The sequence below is a fragment of the Phaethon lepturus genome, unplaced genomic scaffold (genome assembly GCF_000687285.1).
Source record: "Phaethon lepturus isolate BGI_N335 unplaced genomic scaffold, ASM68728v1 scaffold13811, whole genome shotgun sequence".
NCBI lineage: Eukaryota > Metazoa > Chordata > Aves > Phaethontiformes > Phaethontidae > Phaethon > Phaethon lepturus.
In genome coordinates, this window is record NW_010518532.1 from 44370 (window position 1) to 56500 (window position 12131).

Genomic DNA, 12131 nt, shown 5'->3' on the forward strand with positions numbered 1-12131 from the left:
GTTCTGATCTTGGTTAACTATAAACATGAAAAGTCAAACAGAAAAAATAATAATAATTTCCAACTGCAATATGTGGACATGTCAGTAGTATTTTTTTTTTTTAACCAACATGGCATCAAGGAGGGATTCACTTGTATCTTGTTTTGGTGTTAGTGGGAAGATGGGCAGAAAATGAGGCCTGTAGGGTTTGCACACTTCTGTTTCTGTGCAATGCTTTCGAAGTCTCATTCATCAATGTTATTTTCTTCATAGTTATTGTTACTCTGGAGCCTTGTGAACGATCAGAAACCTATGTTAATGGAAAGAGGGTTGTGCATCCTGTGCAGTTGCGCTCAGGTAAGAAATGTTAGAACGGATTTTCTTTTTTGAGACTCTCCATTTAAGAATTGTCTATACATGACATTTGCATCATATGTAGAGATACATATGGGTGCTGGGTGCTGTTAAAGGACAGCAGTGTTACCTTTTTGGAGTGTAGCTTTTAAACAGAAGTTGGTACCGTTCTTGGCAGCAGTTTGTTTTCTTTCATTCTTGGCTGCACTAGCTGTAAGTGTACTTAAATATTCACTGCCATGCAGCATCCTGCTTGCCCTGATACTCAAATACGTTCTTGCCCAAGCCTATTGCCCTTGGCAGTCTCAGTGAGACAGAGCAGACAGACTGCCACTTGCTGATGGAAAATTCCGAGTTTCCTGGCAAAGCTAAGACGAGACCCTCTGCAGAAGTACAACAGCATCTCTTTGCTCTCGTTAGATTTCCCACTTAGTCGCCTACATTGCTTTAGAAAGACATGTGGGGGAAGAATTAGAGAGGAGAGAGTGACTTCCATAAATTACGGGTTTTAACTTACCTCTTTTAAGCTATGATGCTTTCTGTGTTCCTCCCCCATTTTTCTACTGGTAAAAAAAAACCCCAAAAAACCAACCAACCAACCAAACCCCCCCCCAAAAAACACCCCCCCCCCCCCAAAAAACCCAAAAAGCAAAAACCAACCAACCAACCAAAACCCACTTCTGAATTATTTGCGTGAAGTTATAAAGTGAGTGTTTTCATGGAACCAAGCGTAGTGACTTCAGCATAAGTCTGGACAATGAACAAAGAACAGTTTTTGCTGTTCTGTGCCTGCATATAGCTCATATTGAATACCATAACTTTATCATTTAGTAATTACTTTTTTAAAAAAAATTTGATTTTTTTTTTTCTTCTGTATCTAGATAATTTGAGTTAATAGAAGAATATAGACATGGTGTCTGACATCTTTAAGAGCCTGTATTTTAGTAATATATCGATAAGCACAATTTTGTTTACTTTGGAGGTCTATTTACTAGAATGCTTTCTTAAAATTTTAACTATATTAATATGCTCTCTGGAAGAGCAGAGGCATTTTACCATCTTTCATCACACATAAGTCTAAGGGTTTGTGGACATCTGATATCTCTAGGATTTAGCCAAAAGACTTAACAATATGAGATTTCTTCAGCTCTTTTGAGATTGGTCTAAAAGAAGCTGTAAAATCCTTCCATAGATCCCACTGATTAGGACTACAATAAAATCAATACACGTAAACCGCGTTTTAAAGCAAACTGCATTCCAGCGTTTGAAGTTAGGCTTTTCCAGGCTGAAAATTCTGCTGAAGTGGCTTTTGCCCATGTTTTGGCACTGTCACGGGGGAAGAGGGATGGGATTTAGTGATGTGTTCTATTTACTGCAGCTGTTGTTCAGTCTCCACATTTGTCCTTTAATTTTTGATAAACTCTGCTGGGGTGTCAGATTGGACCCCTGATGGTGATTTCGTCCTCTGTGAGCACTGCTGCTTATCAGCAGTGGCTTGTTCTGTATAAATCAGGCATTTTCGTTTTTCTTCTTGTCACCTAGTTAACTTGAATGTATACAGAAATCCTTATAGGGCAATCTCCTCTTATGCTGTCACCCAACAGGATAAATGGGATGAATCATTCCGTGATGCTTTTCAAGGGTTTTGGAATCCTTATCTGAAAGAATTAACTTCTGTTCCTATTTGTAGGAAATCGTATCATCATGGGTAAAAATCATGTCTTCAGATTCAACCATCCAGAGCAAGCACGAGCAGAAAGAGAGAAAACACCATCAGCTGAGACTCCCTCGGAGCCAGTTGACTGGACATTTGCTCAAAGGGAGCTTCTGGAGAAGCAGGGCATTGACATGAAGCAGGAGATGGAGAAAAGGTAACAAAAAATTTCAAAATTTCTACCTGAAACAAGGAAGAGCCAGCTGCAGCATATTTGGGTGGCGTCTGTGCAAGAACCTAAACCTAGGTTCTGCCACACAGCATCTCTGCTATGTATTGTGAAAGTTCAGAAAGCTTCCTTGTTATTTCGCTCGAGTGTTTCAGTACTTTAGCTCTTAAAAATCACAGATAAGCACCCACCACTAACCCTGTAGACTTTTTGGTGAAGCACTGAACTGCAACTTGTAGGAAGTTTCACTTCGAAGTAATGCAATAGACAAATAACAGTTCCGTTTGAGTGGGATGGCTTTTACTCTTGTCACTGTAATTCAGTGGGCTATGTGTGTAGAGTAACACCAAAATGAAAAGAATGACCTCTTTGGCCACTTCTGTTCTTTTGTTCATTTTCAGATTACAAGAAATGGAGATTTTATATAAGAAAGAGAAGGAAGAAGCTGATCTCTTGTTGGAGCAGCAAAGGCTGGTACGTGTCCTTACTTCAGATTAACTATACCTTTGGCAAAGAGTAATTCCTGTCCTTGCTTATCTGAAAGTTTAGGAAACCTGCTTGGGTTGTCTGCACAATGCAGTTCTCCCTTTGCTTTCACAAATACTTTTATGTCTGCAGTGAATTATTATCAGTGTGAGTGAGCTCCTTCATGTTAATTCAGAGTTTGTAATTGACAATGAAGAGGCTTTAATCAGTTCTTGTTGGGACAGGTTGGATTTCTTGCAACTTAACTGAAAGAAGGGCATTTCTATGCTCTGTGTTTTTTGAAGTTCCTTTTCAGTAGTCTAAACAGCTACTTCTTGGGATGTTTGCCTTAATTTTTGTCTTGGACCACCAGAACACACTAATTTTGTGCTGCCAGAGAGATTCGTAGAACTAGGTTCATATATGCTAGGTTTATTTTTTTGAATGATGTCTGAAAATGTTGCTGCATTGTGCATGTTTTAACCCTTCTCCCTCCCCCTGCATGGAGTTCCTTGTAAGGGTCTTAATGGTACACATGCCGATGGTGGGGTTATGACTAGGGAGCAGTCTGCAAAGGGAACGTTAACTCATTCAGAACAATGGGAATTCTATCCTTCCACCTCTTTCTTAAATAGGAAGTCTGATAAATTAAGTCCAATATAGGAAGACTTCAGTCCTCTCACAACAAATATCTTCTGAAGTGCATTGCTAATAGAAATGCATGCAGTCTTCAAGCAACCTGTGAATTTTTAAAACAAGACCAAGACTGGGAGTGAAATCTAGATTTCTTTAAGAAACCTGAGTCTCCTGATTCTGCTTTAAGTACATTGGCTTGTCTTTTAGACAGCAGGTAAATGTAGTTGTGCCTGAATTCTAATAAAAATTTAAATCATGATTCATTTGTTTGTAGTATTAGCTTGAGACCACTGAAAACTGTGGGTTAAGTGAACGCTGGGTTTTAAACCGTAAAGCTCTTCCCCTTCTCCCAAAAAACAGAATGGAGCAAAATACTGTGGCTTCCATAGGTAGAAGCTACATATTTTTTTTTTTAATTTATATTATACACTTAAAGACTTCTGCATCTCTAATTATTTCATTGCAAGGGACTAATTTCTTGGATGGAGAGGAGTGACTGCAGACTTTGAACCAGAGCAACACTTAGTTCAGAAAGGAAGTTAAGATGTGACTAATGTAACGTTTCATCTCTGCAATTTTATAGTTAAGATTTATGTAGCTGAAAGTAGTACGGCAAAAATCAGTTCAGTGTGGAAATAAACATAATTTGAGTATCGAGTAAGTTTTGGCTAAGTGTCAAAGGAGAGGCAAGTAATGGAATACCCTCCCTTAAATTTTAGCTGACAGGCACAAGCTAAGCTATTGTATGAATTAAAGATGTGAGAATTGGCTGTCTGGGGAGCTGCATCAAATAAGGCTGCGTTTATGAAAGTGTTGTGAAGGGAATTTGTTTCCCCATATACTTAAGATTAAGGGAAGGTTGTTTAACACTGTAATGAAGTTGCTGATTTCTTTAAGCTTGCTCTTTTTTTTTTTTTTTTAATTTCAATTAGTGGAAAAAGGTAGAAGAGAGAATCCTACATGCATTACCAATGTAATTCCTGAAGGACACCTTTTGTAGTTGTAAGGGATCATATCAAATGAGATCATTGTTCTCTTAAGCAGTATCCTGCTTCCCACGATGCTTAATAAGAATATTTCAGATGACAGCAACACTTCTTGACACATCGTGTGATTTCTATGTCAGTGTATGTCGGGAATGGACAGGATTAATGCATTCATACAACAGTAGTTGAATAATGATTGGGAAAACTGGGAATGCATTTCACCTTGTGTACCTTAAAAGTATTTACATTGCTACAATATCCAGCTGCAATATCAGGTTCTCTAACTTACTGCTGTGTAAGACTGATATTGAAATACAGATATTCTTCTCGTTCTAAATTGGAGGATAATCTTGGATATAAGGAGCTCCTGTTACCAGATTGTTCTGTTTTTGTGCTGAGATTCCAACCAATTTGGGTATTTATTTGTTAGATGTGCTATATACAAAAAAGATAAATAATGGGTCTTGTCCCCCAAAATTTACAACTAACATATGTTCGCCTTGCTAGTATTACTAGGGAATAGAAATAATTGTTCTCCATTTTACAAATTTAATGCGAAAATGTGTTTAATAGCGCTAAAATTATCTTCCTGCTTTTCTTGGTCATAATGCCTTTGCAGTGACCACTAGGTATTAGAATGTGGGTATATACCTATTGGTCTGGTTAACCTCTGAGTACACCTAGGGCAATGACCACACAGTGTCTCTTAATTAGCTTTTTATACACAAGACATACCCAGAAGTAGTAGCATGGTAATTTTGTAAGCTAAAAGAACAATCCTGTGGAACTTGTGATTTAATGTTTGAGAAGTTCGTGTTTTGCCTTTCTGGATGTAACCTTGGATGTGTAGTTTGTACAGTGTCTTCCTTCGAGGCAACTTCTGTTTCCACTGCAATGTGCAGTTTGTTAGATGCTGTTTCCTTAGGCCACAAGTTTTGTCAGTTGTAAACTCACAAAGAGTTTATGTTCTGTTTCTAAACCAGTGTTTTGCTTATATTTTGACCTAAACTAGGAGAAGTTGATTCTCTAGTGCTATCCTTAAACACTAAAAATACTTAAGGTCACAAGAAGCTCCATTAATGTGAGTCTTAGGCTGTGGAGCTTGTTGACCATAGGGCAGAACAGTGTTTCTTTTATTCCCTTTCATCATTCCCAAAACAAATTATATTGTGTTCCCCATTCTTCGTGGTCTTCTACCCGAAGTCTTAAGTCTAGGAGCCTGTGGTTTTGAGTCTATGACCTGGGTTTCCTTCATTTTTAGAGTAACTGGATGTTATTGTTACGGATCTGTCCTGTATTACAGTTCTCTCTGTGAAAAATAGGGATGTTAGAAGTTCATTAGAGACTGACTGTTGTGTTACACTGAAGATTTTTGGGTCACAATAGTATGTAGGACTTTTTCTTTGTTAAAGAGATGTCTTGTCTTAATAGTCCTTTAAAGAAAAGTAGTCTGATTTTAATTCCTGGTTGCAGTAAGCAATAATGGATATCCTTAACTTCTGGTGGCAGTATACCTGAACAAACATTCCTAGCGTATGGAAACCTGAAGCACTGCGCATTAAAAATCATTTAGCAAAAGGTGGAAAACTTGTAATGAAGAAGCAAAACACGCATAACTCTTAGCAAGTGTGTGGAAGCTCCAGGTCCTAGGGTTTGAGAAGAGGACAAACCAAGGATATCAAATAGAGAATTTGTATTAAAACCATTAAAAAAAAAAAAAAGTCATTACTGCTACATTCTTCTGAAACTCATTCTTCGGACAGACAAGACTGTTAATTTTTATTTTCCTTTAAACTAAGCAACAAAGTGACAAATGGGGAAAAAAAAAAAAAAAAACCCAAACAAACTACAGCCCACCTCTGAAACTCTGATTCTGGATATCCTTTTAGCTTGTAGCAAGTCTTGGAGTATGAACCACTGTCTTCACCTGTCATAGTGGCACTTACAGTCCTTTTAACATTGAACCTTTCGGCTGCTTCTGTTTCATTTCTTCTTATCGTCTAACACTTCTCTGGCTGCTGTTGTAGTGAAGTGGATTCTAAACTTGAGCATCCCTGCAACCACGTGCAACGTTACTAACCAGTGTTAACCCGACTTATTCTGGCTGCTCATGATATCTTCTATGATGGCTGTTGCGTTTACCTACGTGGGGAGGATTTGCTGCAAGAAGCAACAGCAGTCACCAAGGCAAATGTGTGTGGCGGGGATTTGCATGTCTTTGTAGCATGTGTGAAGTGCAGTTTACACTTGGTTATTAATTTTTTTGATCAGGAACTTGGTTTTAGTTGATCTATTTAAAGATTTGGAAGGGATTGGGAGGGAAGAGTTTAGATTATCTGCTATTTTGAGATAACAAGACTTTTAAATATAACGTTAATCTTAATTTAGTGAAGAGCTCCAATTTTGACAGTCCATGACTCTTGAAGATGCATTTTAATGCCCTAACTGTCAGTCTTCAGGGACTTCCCTATCACTTGTTCTGTTTTGATTTTTGATTTAGTTTTCTTTGCCTGCTACTTCTTGTTTAGCTTTTCCATTTTCTTACAATTTTAATTTTGGTTATTTTGGGGCCACTTCTTGATTTTTGTTTTTCCAAAGGATGCAGACTCTGATAGTGGGGATGATTCGGACAAGAGATCGTGTGAGGAGAGTTGGAGACTGATCACTTCCCTGAGAGAGAAGCTGCCCCCCAGCAAGCTCCAAACCATTGTAAAAAAGTGTGGCCTCCCCAGCAGTGGGAAGAAACGAGAGCCTATTAAAATGTACCAGATACCCCAACGTCGACGCCTTAGCAAAGACTCCAAATGGGTTACCATCTCAGACTTAAAGATTCAGGCTGTGAAAGAGATATGCTATGAGGTAGCACTCAATGACTTCAGGCACACTAGGCAGGAGATTGAGGCTCTGGCCATTGTTAAAATGAAAGAGCTTTGTGCCATGTATGGGAAAAAAGATCCAAATGAGCGTGAATCATGGCGAGCTGTTGCTCGTGATGTCTGGGATACAGTCGGAGTTGGAGATGAGAAAATTGAAGATGTTATGGCCAATGGTAAAGGAATAACTGATGTGGATGACCTTAAGGTGCATATAGACAAATTGGAAGATATTTTGCAAGAAGTTAAGAAGCAGAACAACATGAAGGATGAAGAGATAAAAGTTCTTAGAAATAAGATGCTAAAAATGGAGAAGGTTTTACCTCTGATAGGGTCTCCCGAGAAGGCTCAGTCAACCGTAGCTAATGCTAAGTCTCCAAACTCTGCCAGTGTGGTGGATGTGGATAAGACGACCACGGATGACTTAAAAAGAAGTGAGAATGATGATCTTGCTAAAGAGGAGCGTGTTTCTCAGTTAATGGCAGGTGATCCAGCTTTCAGACGTGGGCGATTACGTTGGATGAGGCAAGAACAGATTCGATTTAAAAATCTGCAGCAGCAGGAAATAGCAAAACAGCTTCGTCGACAAAATATGCCTCACCGATTTATTCCACCTGAAAATCGCAAGCCCCGCTTCCCTTTCAAAAGCAATCCCAAACATAGGAACTCATGGAGTCCAGGCACCCATATAATTATCACAGAGGATGAAGTTATCGAAGTTAGAATTCCAAAAGAAGATGAAAAGAGCAAAGATGAAAACAAAGAAAAAGAAAGTAGAGCTGCTTCTAAAGACCCTCAGCAGCTGTGGAATCTTTATGGCCCCCAGAGGAATCAAGATAATATCCAAATTAACAGGCAGCAGTTAAACACCCAGTCACAGCCTAGCAATCAGCAGCAGCCATCACCTCAGTTGCGCTGGAGAAGCAATTCTCTCAATAATGGCTCTCAAAAAAGCTTGCGGCGTCAAACATCGGGCTCATCTGAATCATTGCACTTGTACAGTGGGCAGCAGAATCCGGACCTGCAGACTTTCCAGCAAAAACGCCACATCCACCAGCACCGACAACCTTACTGCAATCACAACAATGGAGGCAGTGCAGAAGGCCATGCAGCTAACTTCCACCCAAAACAGACTGACCGGCTTAACCACTATAACCAGTTTGTGACGCCCCCACGGATGAGGCGCCAGTTCTCAGCACCTAACCTCAAAGCGGGCAGAGAAACTACAGTATGATTAGTTGGCCAAAAATAGCCTGGGGAAGGAGGGAAGCAGGGGCAATTCTGGCTTGTCATTCAGAAACAGCCAGGCTTGGCTTTGCTTATGTCTTGGGTTTTGTTTGGCCAGGTAGAACTTGAGTAATTCGACATACGAACACAAGGTACTGGCCCTTCAGTCTGTTCAGTTTGCATGTGACTTATGTGGCAGTTTTAACAACATTGATAGAAGAACGTTCTGAAAAATTAAGAAGTTTTTTCATAGACTAGAAGACTTGGAGGGAGGGATGTGGAGGGGAGAACTTCCCTGCTAGCTCACTTACCAAGTTTTTTGTGTGTGTCTTGGAGTATTTTTCTAATGCTGAAAATACTGTCTGGAACTTACAAAGTGCTACCTTCCTCCTGTGTTTTATGTAGACAATCAAAAGAGGAATTTAGTTTATAGCATTGAATGTTTCTTGTGACCTTTTTCTTAGCAATAAGGAAACTGACCATCTGTTTTTAAATTGATCTGGCTCTTCAGAACAGTATTTTCCACTCTTAACTCAAATTCTTCATCATCATAATAATAATAATAATGTATAAACCAAAAGTTGTCGGCTGACAAGATATGTGGCTTTTTTAATGGAGAAATTAAGAAGAGCTATTGGGTCACAACAGTCCTACTCCCTGAGTAGGAGATGTCTTTTCTCCTTCTGCTTAAGTTCATAATTATTCGTATGAAATTGCTGTGACAGTTAAACCTGCCTGAATGGAATTTTATGTCAGAATATATATATATTGCTGAAGCAGTACTTGGAAATAAGCTTTTTCTAATTCCCATTGTATCTCTAAATATAATAGTTTTTAATTATTATACAGAGATTGTGGAAAGGAATTTTTCAACACTCTGCAGGAAGAAGCCTCAAAAAGCTAATTCTTTTTATTTTATGTTTTCAGCTTTCTCGGGCATCAGTCTGGGAGACGTTCTTGAAATTGTTATTCTAATGAAGATTTGTAGATCACTACTTTGAATTGGCTGAATTCTCCTCAAGATGAAACAGTTCAAATCTCCTATTTTTAATGTGATACCTCATGTTAGTGCCTCTGGTCTTGGATTAAATCCCTGTTTCAAGACTTGTTTAACAAAGGAGAATGTCACTTTGAGGAGAAAATAAGATTAATTTTCCTCCTCCCCACACTCAAAACGCAAGTTAAAATTTTTAGTATCTATTTTGATCTGAAGAGGTCTATACTTGGAGGTGATTTGCCATAAAACAAATGCTTGCAATCCCTACTTCAGATTGTAACAAATTACAGAAAAAGTGTTCATTAAGGAATAGGCTTTATGAGCTTGGGGTTTTATCTCTATTGGAGAGTCTCAATTTTAATTATACGCTTTCTTCTTTCTGAGTTTCTGAAAGTGCAAAACAAAATTGTGCTTGCTTCTAAAAATCTGTGGACTTAAGTATAAGCCAATCTAAAGCTTTGAGGGCTTACTTTGCTTTTATATTTAACTTGAAGGCGATTTGAAAAAAAATTGGCTACTGTACCACATTTGGTAATATAGGTCCACTTTTGCAGTGTATCTGTACAATTAAATGATTTGTGCTGTTTTGCACAAATATCCTTAATTTACTTGAGGTTGCTTATTATGTGAGGAAAATATAAGCCCTACTGGTAATTGTTACTTCTGTGTGTTTCAGCATAGCTGTAGGTGAGTAGGAGGTGCCTCAAGCTTATTTTCCATCTTGTTTTTGTTTCCTGTCCTACTTTCCCCCCACTCCCCCAACTGTGCATGGTGTAGGTGCTGGTTGCAACGCGTGGTAAGTGGCAGCCATGCACCATATGTGTATCGATTAATCATGTGTCAACTCCTAAGTCTCTGCACATGTGTTATTGATAGGATACTGGCCCTCTGATGTAGGAGACACAAAGTCAGTCATCTAACTGTCCTAAAAGACTCAGCTGGTCCCATCTCACTTGGGACATTTTTTTTTATGGCAGGTTTAATTTTTGTGTCCAAATAGGACTTTGTAACTTGCATTTATCTCATGCTTTGGCCTACTTGAAAGAAGGAAATAAAGCGTCATGTCCAAAAATGTCTTGATTCTTAAAGAAAAGAAGCCTTGTAGATTAGCAATCCTTTCTTTGAGCCTGAATCAGAATTGCAAAATGCGTTTTGGGCTGCAAATAATATTTTGCTGTTGCCTTTATTTTAGAATCCTGTTTTAGTAGTGCATTGCACTTTGGTTTTGTGCATGTCAAGAGTAATGAGTTTTTTCATATCCTGAAAAAGGCTTGGACTCTCTTAAAGAATGCTCTGGAAATCCTCTCGATTCTGTAGGAATATGTGACGCAAACAGAGGTAGTCTGCATGGCATAGGTCGTGAGAAAAAACCAAACCAATTTTATCTTGTGTACCATTTTTATTGAAGATTGTGGCTCCCTGTGTGAAATCACCACGTGATTGAGCGTGGATTAGTTCTGAAGTCCATGCAAATACATGTACTGACATGAGATTAAAAACTGCTGCTATTTGATATTTCAATGCTAGACACTAAAAAGTTTTTGCCAATTTATTTCAGCTTAAAAATCTGAGAAGAAATATCTGTAAATGCCTGGGGGGTGGTGGTGGTGGTGGTGATGATGAACAATAGGTTGCCATCAGTCTATCTTACCCCTCACTGTTTTAGCGCAGCGCTAGAAAAACAGCACTGCTTATTCTGTTGTTGTATGATTTGACAAAAAAGAAAAAGAATAGACAATATCAAAATGGAGTCCAGTCTGCTCAGAGGAAGCAGCTTCTTTCCTTGCCTTTAGTAGGATATCACAGAAATGAAACTTGGAAAAAAAAGGTCCTATAAAAATAATTGCCTACTTTAAGAATTGAATATTAATTACAGTGCAGTGCCTCATCTGGTAAGGGAAGCAATGTGAGAACTTGTGGATCTCCTTGCACTATTCAGAAATACACACACCTCTCACTCCACATTCCCTATTAATGAGCAGTAATACAGCTGCTTCAATAGATGACAGTGTGGAAAGGCTTTCAGGTTAATGGAAATGCGGCATCCATGATGGGAGTGCTGGTTTAGTAAGCGTAACTGCCATTGCTAAGTGCTGATGTGCTGTGTGCTTTGACAGCTAGCTTGTATCCACCTGTGCCTTAGTGATGATTTCTTAAATGCCCTTTAGGACTCACTTAGGGACATGTGCATTTGGGAGGGTGGAGTGGGGGGAAATGCATGCCACTAACGCTCCTCTGATAGACTTCAACATCCTTTCTCAAGCGATGTGAATTTAGGGATCTGTCAAATTAGAGGATGCTAGTTTTATCAGTACATTCAGTATAGTTTCAATATCTCCCTTACTGTTTTTCTTTTATCCTCTATGTGTTGAAATTTGCTCTTTATCCTTTATGTTAAAATTTGTCTTGGATACTTCCCATTGAACCACTTCAGGAGCTGCCACATGAGAAATCCATGCTGTGTACCCTTTTGTACTGTAAAGCAAGCAGTGACCTGCCTTTGAATTAAATGGGATTTTCAGATCTGTCCATTGTTTAAGAAAAAAACAAGTTTTGGATTGTCTTAAGAGCGAGCATCTGCCTTGTGAAAAGCAGAACTGGTTTGTATTGTAACAAGTGCTCTTTCAATAAACTATGAAATACTCTTGTAAGTGTCAGATTTGTCTCAGTGAAGTGGAAGTGAAACTTGATTGCAGGCTTGTCCTGATTTTATTTTTATTTTTTGATCTTG

General features: G+C 38.7%; 1 protein-coding gene across 3 annotated transcripts in view; it reads left to right on the forward strand.

Annotated features, from left to right (window-relative positions):
• The window catches only part of KIF1B (kinesin family member 1B), an 86597-nt gene that overhangs the window by 39406 nt on the left and 35060 nt on the right, over positions 1-12131 (forward strand). For 2 of the 3 annotated variants that reach the window (XM_010296764.1, XM_010296765.1), the window contains exons 17-19: positions 253-336; positions 2024-2204; positions 2618-2690. In XM_010296764.1, the coding sequence (XP_010295066.1) occupies positions 253-336; positions 2024-2204; positions 2618-2690 (338 nt within the window). Of the gene's footprint in view, positions 1-252; positions 337-2023; positions 2205-2617; positions 2691-6901; positions 8411-12131 lie in introns of those variants that run through there. The other variant, XM_010296766.1, reaches the window with a different exon arrangement.